Source organism: Neofelis nebulosa, chromosome 5 (genome assembly GCF_028018385.1).
Source record: "Neofelis nebulosa isolate mNeoNeb1 chromosome 5, mNeoNeb1.pri, whole genome shotgun sequence".
Classification (NCBI taxonomy): domain Eukaryota; kingdom Metazoa; phylum Chordata; class Mammalia; order Carnivora; family Felidae; genus Neofelis; species Neofelis nebulosa.
Window position 1 is genome coordinate 12,108,312 of NC_080786.1, and position 18,486 is coordinate 12,126,797.

At 42.8% G+C, this 18,486-nt stretch overlaps 1 protein-coding gene across 1 annotated transcript in view; it reads left to right on the forward strand.

The window, feature by feature from the left end:
* GADL1 (glutamate decarboxylase like 1) overlaps window positions 1-18,486 on the forward strand; it is a 170,211-nt gene that overhangs the window by 19,624 nt on the left and 132,101 nt on the right. The window contains exon 2 of the mRNA XM_058729645.1: window positions 11,721-11,893. Coding sequence (XP_058585628.1) covers window positions 11,721-11,893 — 173 coding nt within the window. The remainder of the gene's footprint in view (window positions 1-11,720; window positions 11,894-18,486) is intronic.

Here is an 18,486-nt window from a genome sequence, read left to right on the forward strand (position 1 = left end):
CACAGAAATGGAAAGCTATTCCATGTTCCTGGATTGGAAGAATTAATATTGTTAAAATGTCCATGCTACCCGAGACAATGCACAAATTCAATGCAATCACTATCAAAATCCAGTGGCATATTTCCAAAGAAATAGAACAAATAATTCTAAAATTATGTGGAACTCCCCCACCCCATAACGCCAAAGCAACTTTGAGAAATAGGAAGTTGGAGGCATCACACTCCATGATTTCAAACTAGATTTCAAAGCTATAGTAATCAATATAGTATACCATTGGCATTAAAACAGACACATAGATCAATGTAACAGAATAAAGCCCATAAATAAACACATATGTGGTCTATTAATTTATGACGAAGGCATGAAGAATATACATTGGGGAAAGGACAGTCTATTTAATGAATGGTGTTGGGAAAACTGAATAATCACATGCAAAAGAATGAGACTGGACTATCTTACACCATACACAAAAATTAACTCAAAATGGATTAAAAACCTGAACATAAGACCTGAAACCAGAAAGCTCCTAGAAGAAAACAAAGGCAGTAAGCTCCTTGACATAAGTCTTGGAGATGATTTTTTTTTAGTCATCTGAAACCAAAAAGCAAGAGCAACCAAAGTAAATATAAATAACTGGGATTACATCATACAAGGTTCTGCATAGCAAAGGAAACCATCAACAAAATGAAAGAATAACCCACTGAATAGGAGAAAATATTTGCCGGTCATATGTCTGATAAGGAACTAATATCCAAAATACATAAAGAACTCATAGCTCATACAGAAGAACTCAAACAATCTGATTAAAAAATGGGCAGAAGATCTGAGTAGACATTTTCCCAAAGAAGACATATAGATGTATATGAAAAGTACTTGTACATGTACAAGTACATGAAAAGGAGCTCAACATCATTAATCATCAGAGAAATGCAAATGACAATCACAGCGAGATACCCCCTCATACGTGTTAGAATGGCTAATATCAAAAAGACTAGAAATAACAAATGTTGGCAAAGATGTGGAGAAAAAGAAATGTTTGTGCACTGTTGGTGGGAGTGTAAATTGGTGCAGCCACCGGGGAAAACAGGATGAAGATACCTCAAAAAATTAAAAATAGAATTATCATTTGATCCAGCAGTTCCATTTTTGGGTATTTATCTGAAGAAAATGAAAAAGATTTGCATCCCTATGTTTATTGCAGCATTATTTATAGTAGTCAAGATATGGAAGCAACCCAAATGTTCGTCGATGGATGACTGAATAAAGAAATTGTGGTTATGTGTGCATACATATAGAGTGGAACATCCTTCAGCCCTAAAAAAGAATGAAAGCTTGCCGTTTGACGTGACATGGATGGACCTCAAGAGCATTATGCTAAGTGAAATAAGTCAGACAGAGAAAGGCAAATACTGTATGAGTTCTCTTAGATGTAGAATCTTAAGACGAAACAAAACAAAAAACCACCCATAAAGACGCAGACTCATAGACGCAGAGAACAGATGGGTGGCTGCCAGAGATGGGGAGTCGGGGTAGGAGAAATGGGTGAAGGGGGTCAAAAGGCAAAAAGAAAACAAACCAGAACAAATAAATAACAACAACTAAGGCTGTCTGAGTAGCCGAACAGCCTGGGCTGCTGTTTACAGTTGTGCAGGTTGTACCCTGCACACTCTATGGGGCACCATTTATACCACTGTCTAGAAGAAAAATAAAATTATAAGTGAATAAATAAATAAATAAATAAATAAATAGGGTTTATGGGACACCATGCATTTATTGGCTATTGGTGGGGCTCTGACAGCTATTTTTTTTTTGGGTGCTTTAGACTCCTTTGTGAGGAACTTGTCCTCTCAGAAAATGGATGGTGTTTAAGCACCCACCTCTTCTGTTGAAGGGGATGCCTTTGTGTTTCAACAGAATCTGAATCATTTGACTAGCATCCGAGATGCTAACACAACAGGATCTCATAAAACAAAACCCTAGGTGATGGGAACATGTCACCTCCAAAAAATGTTATATGTTTGCCAGCGCTTTGCAAGAGAGGAACTGATGCATGGATGCACAAAATGATTTTTTTCTCGCCTTATTCTGTCACCGTATCATCCAAAGGTCATTAGAACATAGATTTCCTGGAGAATAGGAAACTATCCTGTCTTTGGACAGCTTTAGGACTCATTAGAAAGACACAGGATTCCTGGCTTCAAGTTTACAGCAGCACTATTATGGGGAGAGGTTGAAATAAATACAAACCTACCATTCTGTCCACTGCCTAGTTCATGTTCTCCCTCTCCCTGGCCTGGAGTATCACCATCCTACCTCCCCACCTCCAATTCTTGACCTGCCATCTGACCTCTACACCTGTTAAATCTTTCTAAAGCCCTCTTCTTATCCCGTCGTAGATAAGGCTTCCTACTGCCCACCAAGTAACACCTAAATTCTTTCTATTCAAGTTACTGCAAGATCAGTCCCCATGCCACCCTCCCAACACTCACTTCTCCCATTTATAGACCTTGCCTCTTGAACAAATTGTTGGGATTTCCTGGACACCAACATACACATTCATTGTTTTTTGTTTTTTGCTTTTTACCTGGTTCGCGTTGCCTTTTTATCGTGAATGTTTTTGCCATGACGTTTGTTTCTACCCCCATCACAACCAATTCGTACTAATGAGAAATAAATCTTGATTCCCTAAGCCTGCCCCGCCACATTCTTGACTAACTTGCCATTTTCCAGTGGTCTCCGTATCAGCGCAGGGCTCCACCGTTTGCCTGGTGGCACAGGTGCCAAACCCAAGAGTCACCTTAGATCCTACTGTTTTATTTACCCCCTACGTTCAATTCACCAGCAAGTCTTCTTGGCTTTCCCACCAAAATGTCACCCGTAGCGCAGCACTTCTCTGCATCTCCACTGCTACCTTCACATCAAAGCTTCAGTTTTCTGTTGCCTGGACCTTCCACAGGATTTCCTCAGTAATCTACGTCCACATGTGCCTCTGCGTGGAATCAGACTAATCTTCTATAAATGTAAATCCCATCATGTTACTCCTCTGTTTAAAACCCTTAAGCGGCTTCGTGTCGCTTTTAGAATAAAATACCTTACCTGATCTGCTCCCTGTCGGTCTTTCCAAAGCTCACTTGGTTCCTTCTTTTCCCTTTTCCTCCCACTTAGGCTGCACAGTCCTTTTCTGTTTCTTTCAGGGGCCAATTTACAGATTATTTGCCTTTTCTGTTCCTTCCTGCTAGGCTGTTCTCTTTCCACATCTTTTTTACATCTGGTTCCCTAAAACATGTCAATACAAATGTCTCTGCCTTAGAAATAGTTTCCCAGGACCAGCCAGATCTAAAATAGCTTCTTCTCCTTATTCTATTGAGTCATTCAAGTAATTTCCTTTAGAGCATTTATTAGAGCCTGCAATTATTTTAATTGGCTATCTGTTTGCCTTTTTATTGACTACATCTCCTGTCTACCCAAGTAAATGTCAATTTGTGTCTTCTTGTTCATCTTGAATATGACGGGCACTAAGTAAGTATTTGCTGAATGGTTGAATGAACAGTCATCCTAACTACCGTCTAATCCAGGTGGCCTTTCTGCTTCGCACATTCAGAAGCTCTTCTCTGGAATTTCAGTGTGCTTTGTCTGACCTCGAGCTTCACACTTTATACCCTCTGGATGGGATTCTAGGTATTCGTAAACATGTCTAATTTTCCTTACGAGATTTTGAGGTTACCATCCGTGTGTCTGATTCATCTCTGAGTTCCCCCACCGTGCCTATCCCAATGTCTTGCACACAATATTCAGTAAATATTTCACAAAGTGTAAATATAAGCAATATTGATTCACTGTGGATTTCAGCTAATTTCTTAATTTCTTTCTTTCTCTCTGCCTATGGGTAGCCACCCCTCTTTAGCTGAATAATATTGTAAGCATAGTTTTGCCTTTTACTCCTATGTCGTCATATTTGTGGGTCGCACTGTGGAAATCATTCAGTTCCTAAAAAGGCTCTGTGATTCTGCAGCATCACAGAGGTAGATTCAGAAGCTAAATCCCTACATTCGTTACTATTACCCAAATCTCCAGAGGTTTTGTGGCCAATGCCTTGTATTGTTGTTATTTATTAATCTTTGTTTGTTTTCTTTTTTTTTTAATTTTTTTTTAATGTTTATTATTTTTGAGAGAGAGACAGAGACAGAGAGCAAGCAGGGGAGGGGCAGAGAGAGAGGGAGACACAGAATCGGAAGCAGGCTCCAGGCTCTGAACCATCAGCCCAGAGCCTGACGCGGGGCTTGAACTCACAGACCGCGAGATCGTGACCTGAGCCGAAGGTAGCCGCTCAACCGACTGAGCCACCCAGGCGCCCCAACTTTGTTTATTTTCTATAGTCTTTTTAATTGTAGGTTGCCCATAGTTACCCTCTCATTGATAGGTTGTTTTAAGACAACAAAATGGCTTAAAAACGGGCATGAAATTTGAAAGGGATGCAAACAATTTACCAGCCCAGCAGTACCGCCCAGGTACATCAAGTAAATTAGGCATCCGCTCTTTTAAGATTAGAAGAGACACCGGAAGTAGAAAACTCCAGAACAGAAGGGTGTTTCTTCAGCTTGCTCTTTCAGCCGTATTTTCCTTCGCTCTGTCTCCCTAAATATTCTCTTTTCAGATGTTTAGCAACTTGAGGACAGAAACTCTGTGTTTCTTATCTCTGTATCCCTAGGCACCAAGTTGGGTGCTTGGTAATTGTCCCTTATTAATTTATTAATTAATGCTATCCTCTTTTGCAGGCGTTGATTTTCATGCCCATCTTGGACTGGCCTATTGGGCTTTCCAGGTCCCGACTCTCAGACCTCCCTTGGTCCCCATTGTCTTTTGCACAAGTTTTTGGAAGCGTTCCTTGGCTCCCACCCAGATGCCTGGATTCCTCTTTTGATCTATTGTTCCTCCTTCCTATCCTTTGGAAGCAAGCATTATTTTCCTATTGCTAATTTTCTCTTAACGATTAAAGAGTCTTGGATGGGACTCTTGGCTCTAACTGGCAGACTTTCTGATAAAGACCTAAGGCTATTAATTCTAACTTTTACCTGAGCCAACAGTGGAATGTGGGTGCCAAAAAAGAGTTCATATAGACTCAGTCACATTAATAGTTACTATTTCTTGTTCTCTTTAGACTGTTCCTGGCACTTTGCTCAGCACCTTACATGCTTTGCCACATTTAACCCTTCCAGTGACTCCTTAAAATAGACATGGCTATTTCCTCCCTTCACCAGATAAAAAATCTGAATCACATGGAATGTAAATAACATGGATGAAGTCACAGGAGCACAATTAGAATTTGGACCAGGATCTGCCTGGTTTCAAAGCTTAAGCTTTGGTATCAGCTAGGGTGCTCATGGGAGCCTTATTAATGGAATCATGGTGACCAGAGCACGGGAAATATGAATTCACTCTATTTAAATTAAAAAAAATTAATGTTTATTTATTTTTGAGAGAGAGATAGAGAGAGACAGAGCATGAGTGGGGGAGGGGCAGAGAGAGAGGGAGATACAGAATCTGAAGCAGGCTCCAGGCTCTGAGCTGTCGCACAGAGCCCAGCGTGGGGCTCGATCTCATGAACTGCAAGATCATGACCTGAACCAAAGTCAGATGCTTAACCAACTCAGCCACCCAGGCACCCCTGAATTCACTGTATTCTAGAGTTGGGGATACCACACCTGGATTTTTGTGCTATGCCTCCTTTTATAAGATAGAAATAAACTGACCCAGACTCGTGACCATGGGCTATCAGAAACCATCGAAGAAACTGGAGTAGTTCTAACTAGGAAAAAAAAAAGAGAGATAGAGAGAGATTTAGATGATAGTTGAAAGAAGTCTCCCCCCCGTATTTGGCGCAGAGCACTGTGGAAGAGAAATTAGACATGTACCCACTTACTGCCAAAGCCTGTGGAAATGACACAAATGCGTACGTGAAGTCACGCTGAGAGGAATTTTTGTGACCATTCCAGCTGTCAGTGGGGTGCCACTCTACGTGATGCAGTTTTAAAATTATGATTATTCATTATACCGATACTCAAGGAGAAGACACGTCCTCTAATTCAGAAGTTTCCCCCGATACCTCGACTTCTCTTACAACCCTGAGCCTTAACCACAAATGTCGGCATAGTTTATATTCAAAACATCTTATGAGGGTCCTTCTCGTGCCATTGGACACCTACTGTCTTCTGGTTGGTTATTCAGTACTCTGAGGCTCTCAGTTAACTGGGGACAGGAATTGAGTCTACTTTATCTTGCTGTCATTACTACCTCCCTGACATGGCCTTACAAACTGTAGATGCCTGCGGAACAGAATCTTGTTGGTCCTCCCCAGAGCTTCAGTATGTTATTTACCCCGGTTTCACCATTTACTAGCTCTGTGACGCTGGGCAAGCCAGTTAAACCGTCTGTGTCTCAGTTTCCTCAGCCGTAACACGGAATACATAACTGGAGTTTTTGCGACCGTTAAATTTGTTAAATCTGTAAAACTTCGAGAACAGAGCTGGACACGTAGCCTGTAGACATGTCTCGTGTGGCTGTAAATTTTGAGGACCTAATCTCCCCGTGAGACTTGGAGGTCCTTGAAGAAATGATCCACTTCGCGTGTTTGGCCCCTAAACTGGGGCCTGTGTGGTGGCCTGTGTGGCAGGTGATGGCTACATGCTTGTTGAAATGAATGCCTAAGTATTAGAGAGAGCCTAGACAACTAAAGCTGTTAGATTTTGGGAGGACCTTAGCGGTCACCAGAACAGTGAATCGTAAGTCCAGCTGGACATTAGTGTGTTTCAGCAGCGTTAGTATAAGTTAGAATGCTTGCTGAATTCCAGATTTTGAACGCAGCCTAGAACAAAATCGTTTGAGTAGCAATTTAGGCATCTGAATCTTACTCAGCTTTTCTGGTAGCCAGCCCAGCACTTTCCTTTGTGTCCTATTTTGTGGATAAGGAAACTGAGACACAAAGAGGTTGTACTCTCCCAGGATCGGGGAGCTTGGGAGAGATCAAGTGAGACTAGAACTCAGCTAACCTGACATCGTGGCCACTGGGTTGTGCAGGGGATCTTTGGATTGTATGAAGGGATTGCGTAAGATGACTTCCCAGACGTCTCTGCCGTTAGCCAGGCGGTCCTCAGAGTTACTGAGTGCCTACCCGTGCTAGCTGCTGAACGGGTTTCTGACGTGACCAGGAAAATGAGACACGCATCCTTTTCCTGTAGGATTTTACAGTCTGGTGCAAGAAATCAAACCGCTGCACAGAAACCACAGTGCAAGCTGGAGAGTGACAAGGAAGGAGGTGTGGAGAGCTGCCCGCTCAGTGGGGGCTGAACTGCATGACCGCCATCTTGTGTCCTGAACATTCTGGCAGGAAGTACTGCTGTGTTTACGGGGCAACCCCCCACTCTGTGGCCCCTCTTTCTACTCTTCCACTGTGGTCCCTTGGTCTAGAGTTCATTACCTTGTCATTTGACCACGCTGAGGAGATTTTCCCTTTCTACTATTGTAGCTTACTGTCACATGGAGTTTCACTTCTCCTCCGTGCACTTATGTATTTAATAAGTATTATTGGTTGCCTGTTACTGTTAGCTAAAATTTATTGAGCCAGCTAATATTAATGACTTTTTTTTTTTTTTTTTTTTTGCGTGCCCACTACCTAGCAGGCACTGTTTTAAGTCTTCGTCTGTGTTAATTTACTTAATCCTGCATCAAAGGAAGAGGCCACTGCTCAATAACTGAAACAATATTTGAAGTTGAATGTATTGTTTGCTCGCCAAGGAAATCTGCGCATCTCTTTGAACAAAGCAAACACTGATCTCATACAGAGCTTTGGGAGGCATGGGATTGGAGAGCCGGTGGACATTCACAAGTCAGAGTTGAAGGGGTCAACTGCCTTTCACATTTGGAAGTGTGGTTCCTAGGGTGAGGCTGGATGGACTGACTTTCAGAAGTCAAATTCCTACAAGAAAAGGAAGGAGAGAGCATAGAAAGAGAGGGGCTGCAGCAAAAAGCATGGAGAGGAGAGGAAAGTGAGAACCTCCGTGTGCAGTTTCCTTTCACAGTCCAGGGGCTACAGCTCAGTTTTCCTGTTGAACCTGTTCCCTGTTCTTCTTCCTGTTCCACCCGTGTCTCCTGTAGGCCACGGATTGTAGGAATTGTATTCTGTATCTACCCCATCCCCAGCCAAAGTTGTCTCCCGCTCAGTTAGTCAGGTAACTTACAATGGCATCTCAGAGAAGGGGACATTATCATTGGTTGGTTGAAGGGTCAAGGAGAGCTTCTTCTATGTAATAGCCAACAAAGGCTTATCAGACTCCTATAAATTGCCAGGTACTTTCGAGGTGCTACAGAAACACAAGTGAAACCAACAGACAGAAGCTTATACAGCCAAACCTCTATTGGAGAGACAGATACTTAGACAAATAAGTAAATAAGTTTATATTATATGTCACATCATGGTCACTAATTTTGAGTCAAATAAAGCAAAGAACGAAGATGGAGGTGAGAAGTGGCTACAGTTTGAAATCAGGTCGTCAAGAAGGCCTCTTTGAGAAGCTCATGTTTAAGAAAAGAGTGAAGAATAGTGAAGAGGCCAAGGTGGATGGAACTTGGGGAGCTTGGAGGACAGTAGTAATAGATGAGGTTTGAAGTCCAGGAGATGATGGGGACAGGAGATCATTTAGGGCCTTAGAGCTCATTATAAGGACTTTGACTTTTTGGTTGATGAGATACAGAGCCATTGGATGGTTTAAGTCAGCCTTGATCTGACATATTGATTCAAGGGGAACATAAGAGCTACTATGTTAAGCATAGTCCATACGACATGCAGGACAAAGGTGAGAGCCAAGGGTTAGCTGGGAGGCTACTGCACTAATCCAAGCTTTTGATGGTGGTCTGGACTAAGGTGGTAGGGGAAGGGGTGATGAAAAACAGTCATATTTTGGATTTATTCTTCATGGAAGATTCTTCCCATTGAAAGACTTCATTATTAACCACTATACACACTAGCAGTTAGATTGGAAATCCTGGGTACCTATCCCAGAAGATCACAGTTTGACTTACTTACACAACCTGGGAAAAAGCATGGGGAAGAAGAGGCACATTGTCACATCTGGCAATAGAATTAGAATGTATATATCAAGAAAAGAAGCATAATCTGTCTCCAGTTCTTTATAGTTTTTATAGATTTTCTCACAGATAATTGCATGAAATATGGGGATTTCTTTGCTGTGGAGACAGAGATGACTTTAGTTTCAATTTCACTGCTTTTCTGGTTGCAAGTGGGTGTTTGACATTTTGTGTGTGTGTGAGAGAGAGAGAAACAGAGAGAGAGAGGGGAGAGAGAGAGAGAGAGAGAGAGAGAGAGAGAGATTGATTCTGAGAGGGCTACAGAGTGACTGCTATTCCCTGAACGATAAAAACCTGAAATCCTACTAATGAGGTTAAAAAAAACTAACTTTTTCTCTCTGCCTAATAATAGCCCTGCCGAGTGACATAACCAGGGTTCCCTGAATCATCGCCCTCTTTTCCAGTTTATCTTTAGAACCTAAAATTGGGAGGGAGGAAAGTGCCTTTAGGTGTTACAGGCTTCCCATCTGAAAGCTCAAACCCTGGGCTTCCACACTTGGCCCTGAGCCATGTTGAATGCACCCTTCCAAGTGAAAGATAAGTCAAAGTGAAGGGTGGAACTGAAATCCATCCTTGGAGCTCTGGATGGTTTACCCTTCAGCGTGAGGTTAAAAGATTGATCCTTTGCTGCAGAACCCGGCTTTCCCAAATTGGGGAATCTGCCTGTGCCATTTTTATCTGCCTCCATGGACACCAATTGGGTTTGCCAGTAACAGAAGTAAAGCCACAGAATTTTACCAAAATGAACTACTTTGAGGACAAGACGGACTTTAAGGCATAATAAATGTTAATACTGTTATGCTTTTTATGCTTTAGTAAGCATAAAAATATTGGAAACGCTTATGGGCCACTGGCATGTTTAAGGTAGACTTACAAAGTACAAGCAAGGCACTGTTCTGGGTGTGGTGCTGAAAAATAGTTTTAAAACTTGTTTCTGGAAATTTCCACAGTGTACATTACAGGAGGAAAGAGAGACACTGATTAGAGAAAGAATAAAATTGAATCAGAGCTTGTGGCAGATATTGGTGGAATATTTGGATGAAGTTGCCAGAATTATTTTTGTGGAGGGCTATTTTGGGTAGGCAGTAACCTTTATTCTCAGATATAGATTTCCATGTTGACTTTTAACCTTTAGTCACTGACTGGCAGTTGTACCTTCCTGAAAATGTTCTGTTCCATCCTTCTGCCTGTGCCCAAACTGAAAGTTTGAAAAATTTAAGGGTATCAAATGTGGGTTTACACCAACCATCATGCGTCTCACTTTTCTTTTCTTCTTCTTCCATAAAAAAGTGGCTGAGTATATGTAAGGAGGGGCCCTCAGGGACAAAAGCAGTGTCTTTAATATAGAGGGTCATTTATTTTATTTATTTATTTATTTTTTTAGACTTTCTTTTTTTTAATTTTTTTTTAATTTTTTTTCCAAGATATGAAATTTATTGTCAAATTGGTTTCCATACAACACCCAGTGCTCATCCCAAAAGGTGCCCTCCTCAGTACCCATCACCCACCCTCCCCTCCCTCCCACCACCCATCAACCCTCAGTTTGTTCTCAGTTTTTGTTTTTTTTTTAATTTTTTTTCAACGTTTTTTATTTATTTTTGGGACAGAGAGAGACAGAGCATGAACGGGGGAGGGACAGAGAGAGAGGGAGACACAGAGTCGGAAACAGGCTCCAGGCTCCGAGCCATCAGCCCAGAGCCTGACGCGGGGCTCGAACTCACGGACCGCGAGATCGTGACCTGGCTGAAGTCGGACGCTTAACCGACTGCGCCACCCAGGCGCCCCTGTTCTCAGTTTTTAAGAGTCTCTTATGGTTTGGCTCTCTCCCACTCTGACCTCTTTTTTTTTTTTTTTCCTTCCCCTCCCCCATGGGTTTCTGTTAAGTTTCTCAGGATCCAAGCATGAGCTTCAAATGTAAAGTTAAGAGAGGTGACCTAGAGATCATTTTTTCTTCAGGAATGACTTATTCCTACAAAAGGAATATATGGCAGTCCTTAACAAATTACAGAAGAGTGTATGTGCACAAAAGAGACATGGGCTTGTGTCTACAATCATCTTTTTGTACATGTGTTTGAAAGGTGTTTGCAAGAGTGAGTAAAGTAGGTTGAATTTACATTTCTTGAGCTCCTCCGCACTCCCTGATGCTAAACAAGATGCTGCAGGAATGGAAAATAGAACTTTCTTTCCTTAACTCTATTATGCCATTGGGAACTATAAAAAACGGTCAGCTTCAACGCCCCACATGTATTAAAAGAGATATGGGGCGCCTGGGTGGCTCAGTTGGTTGAGCATCCAACTTTGGCTCAGGTCATGTTCTCCCGGTTCATGGGTTCGAGCCCCGCTTCGGGCTCTGTGCTGACAGCTCAGAGCTCAGAGCCTGGAGCCTGTTTCCGATTCTGTGTCTCCCTCTCTCTCTGCCCCTCCCCCACTCACATTCTGTCTTTCTCAAAAATAAATAAAAACATTGAAAAAAAGAGATTCACCATTCGAAGCTGGGGTAGTGATCCATTTTTCCCCTTGTGTTTTGTTGTGATCTGATTAGATTCCATCTCAGACATGATCTGTTTGTGTGCTTGCAGGAGCCCCCCATCAACAAGAGATGGTTCCAGGTAAGAAGAGTGCCGTTCTCGTGGATGGGGTTGTACTGAACGGCCCCACAACAGACGCAAAAGCAGGAGAAAAATTTGTGGAAGAGGCCTGTAGGCTAATCATGGAAGAGGTGGTTTTGAAGGCTACGGATGTCAGTGAGAAGGTAAAAATAAACGACACCTGTCAGAAATCTGAGGAATGGGAAAGATAGGTTCTTTCCCAATCTGGTGGTTCGATGTAAAGGAAAATGGGAAGCTCATGCTATTATTTCCTTCCTACCTTTGTTTCAAGGGGATCCCGGGAAACAAAGTGTGAGCCCCACCCCCTTCCCCCCAGCATCTACTTTCCTAGGAGGGTTGGCGCCTAACTTTGGCAGTCATCTTTTCTTGGAAGACTGGCTGAGACCTCAGACCTTGACCATGAGGGCATGAAACACAGGAATGAAGCTTCTGCGCTGTAACCGTGTTGATTATAAATAACCTGATGATCTGATTTATACACACCCTAAAAAATACTCTGCTCTCCATTGTCATGGGCACATTCTTTTTGTTACTGGTAAAACACAAGCGGAATGGGGAAAAGGGTATGAAAAGTTTTAAAATTTATCTAAAGGTCCTTCTCAGGAGCTTGTCTGAGCTCAACTGGAAATCTTGGTTAAGTCTGACTTCTGACTGGCACCAGTTACTGGGCCTAGGTTTCAAATTCAGGCGCCAATTCAGATTCAAATTGATACTTCAATTATTACTAATAATATCTACTCTTAGGAGTGTTTACTGTGTGCCAGGTGATGTTCTCAGGACTATTCCATATGAATTTGTGCATTTAATCCTTACAAAAACACTAAGAAGCAGGGGCTATATGTTAACTCTCTTTTAAGGATGAGGAAAAAAGTGAGGCACAGGAGGTCAAGTCCTCTGCCCAAGGTCACGTGTTAGTAGGTATTAGAGGTGGCACGAAAATCCACGCAGCCTGGCTTGAGTCTGTGCTTTGAACTTCTCCTCTGTGTGTCTCTTATAATTGCTCAATTATCCTTTATCACATTGATTATCTTTCCTATTGGAGTCGAATTATCAATGAATAGATGTATAGGAGGGATTCTTATTCCAATTCTATTAGTCAAAAATAAATATCGTTTAAAAAAGATTTTGAATGTGGAATGGTATTTATTCTGAATTTTTGATCACACGCATTTGGGAAAACTAATAGGAATAAAGGTGAAAATGTCTCGTGAACTTAGAATAGCTACATTCCAGGCAAAATCACTGATGGTATTTCTTGCTTACATATTTATAATTGCATATTTTCTGGTCTTATCTGTACTTGTGAAATATTTTGGACTGGCTTTACTTTGGAGCACACTGCTTTGCTGGTAAGCTTTTTTCCTTTTTAATTGGCCTCTATTCAGTCATTAAATATTAACTGAGTATTAGCTACGGGTAAGCCATTATATTTGGCCCTGGGGGATATAAAGACAAATAAGATAAAAGCTCAGCTTTGAACAGAATTTATAGTCTAATTGGAAGGGTAAGTTTTCACTGGACAAGAGAACAGGGGGTCCCAGTAAGAATGTGATAAATGTGTGTGATTGGGGCTGACTTCGGGGATTTCACAGAGGAGTGGGCAGTCTGAGCTTTGATGTGGGTTGTGAAGGTCAAGTAAGATTTTGAAGGGCAGAGAGAAGCTGACCCATGTGTGCTGAAGAAAGCGGGAAGGCCAAGAATGGAAAGAGCATTGCAAAAGGGAAATTTTGCCCAGAAAGAAGGGCGCATGTAGGGGACTAATGGGAGATAAGATAAGAAGGGGAGACTTAAGATCCTAAGTTATCAGTTAAGGAACCACAAGTTGATTGCAGTACAGTCACCGTGCAGTGTTGTACGGTGTGAAGTTGGGTTGAAAGCTATGTTGAATTCGGGAGAAGGAGGTGGAATTTTTATGTCGTGAGTCTAGTCTACTTTCTCAGAGATCCAACAAGGCACCTTTGAAAGGTGACCTTCAGATACATCCCCACACTTTGTGAGTTGATTACTTCTAGTGTCTTCTCTTACAGACATTAAAAAAAAAATTGAGTTATAGGGACGCCTGGGTGGCTCAGTCAGCTAAGCACCCGGCTCTCGACTTCAGCTTGGATCATGATCTCACAGTTTATGGGTTCGAGCCCTACACCAGGCTCTGTGCTGACAGTGTGGAGCCTGCTTGGGATTCTGTCTCCCTCTCTCTCTGCCCCTCCCCTGCTCGCTCTCTATCTCTGTCTCAAAATAAATAAAAGTTAAAAAAAAAAAACTTAAAAAATTAACTGATAATTTACTTTTAGTAACATTTGCTCCTTTCGGTGTGTGGTTATATGAGTTTGATAAGTCATGTAACTACACCACAATCAAGATATAGAACAGTTCCATCACCCCCTCTACAATCAACCCTGGGACCATCTATAGTCAACCCTGCCCCTCGCCTTAGCCCCTGACAGCTGCTGACCTGTTTTCTGTGCCCGTATTTTTTTTTTTTTTTTGCCTTTTCCAGAATGTCAGATAGGTGGGATTCTATCACAAGAGGCTTTTTGAGGCTTGCAATTTTCCCTCAGCAAAATGCATCTGAGATTTATTCATGTTGTTGTGTATACAGGGATGCCTCATTTCACTTTAGTGTCCTTTGCCAATATTATGTTTTCTACAAGTTGGGGGGTCTGTGGCAACCCTCCATCTACTAGGTCTGTTGGTGCCATTTTCCAACAGCATTTGCTCACTTCGTGTCTCTGTGTTGCATTTTGGTAATTCTCACATTATTTCAAACTTTTTCATTATTACATCTGTTATATATTATAACAAATTCTAAAATATTGGAAAATTTTTTATATTTCTTACGATCAGGGATCTCTGATGTTGCTGTTGTAGTTGTGTTGAGGCACCACAAACCACACCCATATGACAGTGAATTTAACTGTTTGTATTCTGACTGTTCTGCCCATTGGCAGTTAGTTCCCGGGTTTCTCCACCCTGTCCTTGGGCCTCCCTATTTGGAGACACAACAGTATTGAAATAAGACCACTGAATAATCCTGAAATGGCCTCTGGGTGCTCACATGAAAGGAACAGGTGCATGTCTCTCACTTTAAATCAAAAGCTAAGGGGCGCCTGGGTGGCTCAGTCGGTTAAGCGTCCGACTTCAGCTCCGGTCATGATCTCACGGTTCGTGGGTTTGAGCCCCGTGTCAGGCTCTGTGCTGACAGCCCAGAGCCTGGAGCCTGCTTCCGATTCTGTGTCTCCCTCTTGCTCTCTGCCCCTCTGCCGCTTGTGCTCTGTCTCTCTGTGTCTCTCCAAAATAAATTAAAATGTTAAAAAAAAATTTTTTAAATCAAAAGCTAGGGATGATTCGGCTTAGTGAGGAAGGCATTTTGAAAGCCAAGATAGGCCAAAAGCTAGGCACTTTGTGTCCGTTAGCCACATCGTGGCTCCAAAAGGAAAAGTTCTCGAAGAAAATTAAAAAGTGCTACTCCAGTGAACACATGAATGATGGGAAAGTAAAACAACCTTACTGCTGATATGGAGAAAGCATTAGCGGTCTGGGTAGAAGACCAAACCAGCCACAACGTTATCTCTTAAGCCAAAGGCTGATCCAGAGCAAGGCCCTAACTCTCCTCCGTTCTGGGAAGGCTGAGAGAGGTGAGGGAGCTGCAGAAGAAAAGTTTGAAGCTAGCAGAGAGTGGTTCGTGAGGTGTAAGGGAAGAAGCCGATTCTGTAACAAAACAGTTCAGGGTGAAGCAGCCAGTGCTGACACAGAAACTACAGGAGGTTATCCAAAAGACCTGCACTAAACACAGATTTTCAATGCAAATGAAACAGCCTTCTATCGGAAGATGCCACCTAGGACTTTTAAGCTGGAGAGGAGAGGCCAGACCCGGCTTCAAAGCTTCAAAGGGCAGGCTGACTGTCTTGTTAGGGGCTAATACAGCTGGTGACTCGAAGCCAGTGCTCACTGACCATTCTGGAAATCCCAGGGCCCTTGAGGACGTTGCTAAATCTCCCGTGCCTGTGCTCCGTAAATGGAACAACAAAGCCTGGATGACAGCACCTCTGTTTATAACATAGTTTACTCGATATTTTCAGCCCAAAGTTGAGACCTACTGCTCAGAGGAGAGACTCCTTTCAAAATATCACTGCTCATTCATAATGCACATAACGTCACCCAAGAGCTCTGATAGAGATGTGCAAGATGAATGGTCCCATGCCTGCTAACATAACACCCATTCTGCAGTCTGTGGATCAAGGAGTGATTTCAACTTTCAGGTCATATTATTTAAGAAATATATTTTGCAAGGCTATAGCTACCACAGATAGTGATTCTTCTGATAGATATGGGCAAAATAATTTAAAAGAAAAAAGCATTCTGGAAAGGATTTGCCATTCCAGATGCCATAAATAACATTTGTGAAACATGGGAAGAAGTCAAAATATCAACCTTAAGAGGAGTTTGAAAGAAGGTGATTCCAACCGTCGTGGATGGCTTGGACGGTTTAAGTCTTTGATGGGGTTAGTAACTGCAGATGTGGAAACAGCAAGAGAACCAGAATTAGAAGCAGAGCCTGAAGAGGGGACTGCATGGCTGCAATCTCATGATACAACTTGCACGGATGAGGAGTTGCTTCTTATGAATGGGCAGAGAAAGTGGTTTCTTGAGATGAATCTACTGCTGTTCGGGAAGATGCTGTGAAGGCTGTTAAAATGGCAACAAAGGATTTGGAATAAGACATTAGCTTCGTTGACAAAGACGTGGCAAGGGTCTGTGAGGATTGACCTTGATTCTGAAAAAGGTCCTACCGTGGGCAAGGTGCTGAGAGCATCACATGCTACCGAGAAACCGTTCATGAAAGGAAGAGCCGGCTGATGCAGCCAACTTTATCGTTGTCTTATTTTAAGAAATTGCCACACAGCCGCCCCAGCCTTGAGCAGCGACCGTCTCGATCAGACAGCAGCCATCAACGCTGAGGCAAGGCCCTGTGCCCCATGATGGTTTGCGTCTTTTAGCAGTAAAGTAGTGTTGCTCCATAATCTCCTCAGGGGCTTCCTGGGTGAAATCTGAAACTGGCTCCTGGCAGAGGGCAGGGAGAGACCAAAGAAACGAACAGGCCACTCCAGGTTGGTGGTGGCAGTTTTAATGAGCGAAGGGAACTTACATAGACTTGTCTTGGCGGCAGCAAGATGGGTGGATCCCTGAGCCTGCCTGCCTTATCTACAAAGTTTATATACATAGAGATAGATAGAGGCCTCAACTGGGTTCAGCCAAATACACTGTGCGACTGTTGTCAACACCACGTCATCTCAAGACTGTGTCCTCAGAGCCGGAAATGTGACTTGAACCCACATCCCAAGGACGGGGAGGGGGTGAGTAGCCTCCAAGTGCCCGGGTCCAGCTTGTGGGTCACCTGGGTGGTCACCTCTTCTCAATGACCTCCCCCAACAAGTGTTTTTTAATTACAGTGTGGACATTTTTTTGAGACATGATGCTATCGCACACTTAATAGGCTATATATAGAGGACAGTGTAAACATCCCTTTTATAGGCACTGGAAAACCAAAAGTGTGTTGGACTCACTTTATTCTGATAGTCACTTTATTGAGGTGGTCTGGAGCCAAACCTGCAGTGTCTCTGAGATACGCTTGTATCAATAGTCATTCCTTTTGATGGTCTCACTTTTGATTGAACTCTGCCTATTATGGTTCTCACATCAGACTTTAATTTCATACCTCTTGTACAACTTAGCATTTCCTCCTTCTTTCCCCAACCTCCCACCTCCCAGTCTCCTGACTTCCTGGCTACTCCCTTGTCTCTCTCCTCCTCTCCACAGCCTAACTTTTTAAAGAGTGTCTACACTCCCTCCCTCCCTCTCTTTCCTCACCTCCCACACCCTCACTCCATGGCAATCTGGCCTTCACTCCCACCTCTCTAAGCCAAACTGGTATTGCCAAGAACACCTCCTTGTTGATAAATCCCATGAGCACTTCTCAATCTTTATCAAATTCGGCCTCGCAGTAGGATTCGATAGTGATGACCATCTTCTCCTCACAACGTTCTTTTTTTCTTTGTTTTAGCAGCACTAAACTCTTCTCAGATTGTCCCTGCTTCTCTGGTTTGTCTTCCACCTCACAAGTGAGCTTCTCTCCCTTTGCCTGTATCTTAAGTGTTGTTGGTGCCCAGGTGAGATCCCGTGCCTTTCTTCTTAGCGGTAGGTTCTCTCTGAGCCATGTTATCCATATTGTATTTTCATAGTGTATGCCCAGAACTGCATTTCTTGTCTTTCACAAGAGCTTCAGGTCAACTGCTGCACTCCCTTTGGAGGTCCTGAGAGGCCTCAGACTAAATACGCTCGAACCTCATCATCCCCACCCCACATCCCACCAGATTCTCCACCCGCCTCCCCCACCCCACCATCACCACCTTCAACCCATGCACGCAAGCTACAGACCTGAGGGTTGTCCTTGGCCCATTCTTCTCCCTCATCCTTACTGTGTAATTGACTTCTGGGTTCTATTGCTTCTGCATTTTAAATATCTGTGGAAATACTTCATTCCACTGGTATCCACCTCATCCAGAATACCACCTTCTCTTGCCTGGTTTAATACAGTAACCCCTCATTTCCAATTTCACTTGGAATCGTCACATAGCAACTAAAGCTATTGTCCAAAACACAAATATGTTCATAGCGTTCCCCTGTCCCAAACATTTCAGCGTCTGCCTTCGAGCCAAGTTCGAACTCTGTGACATGC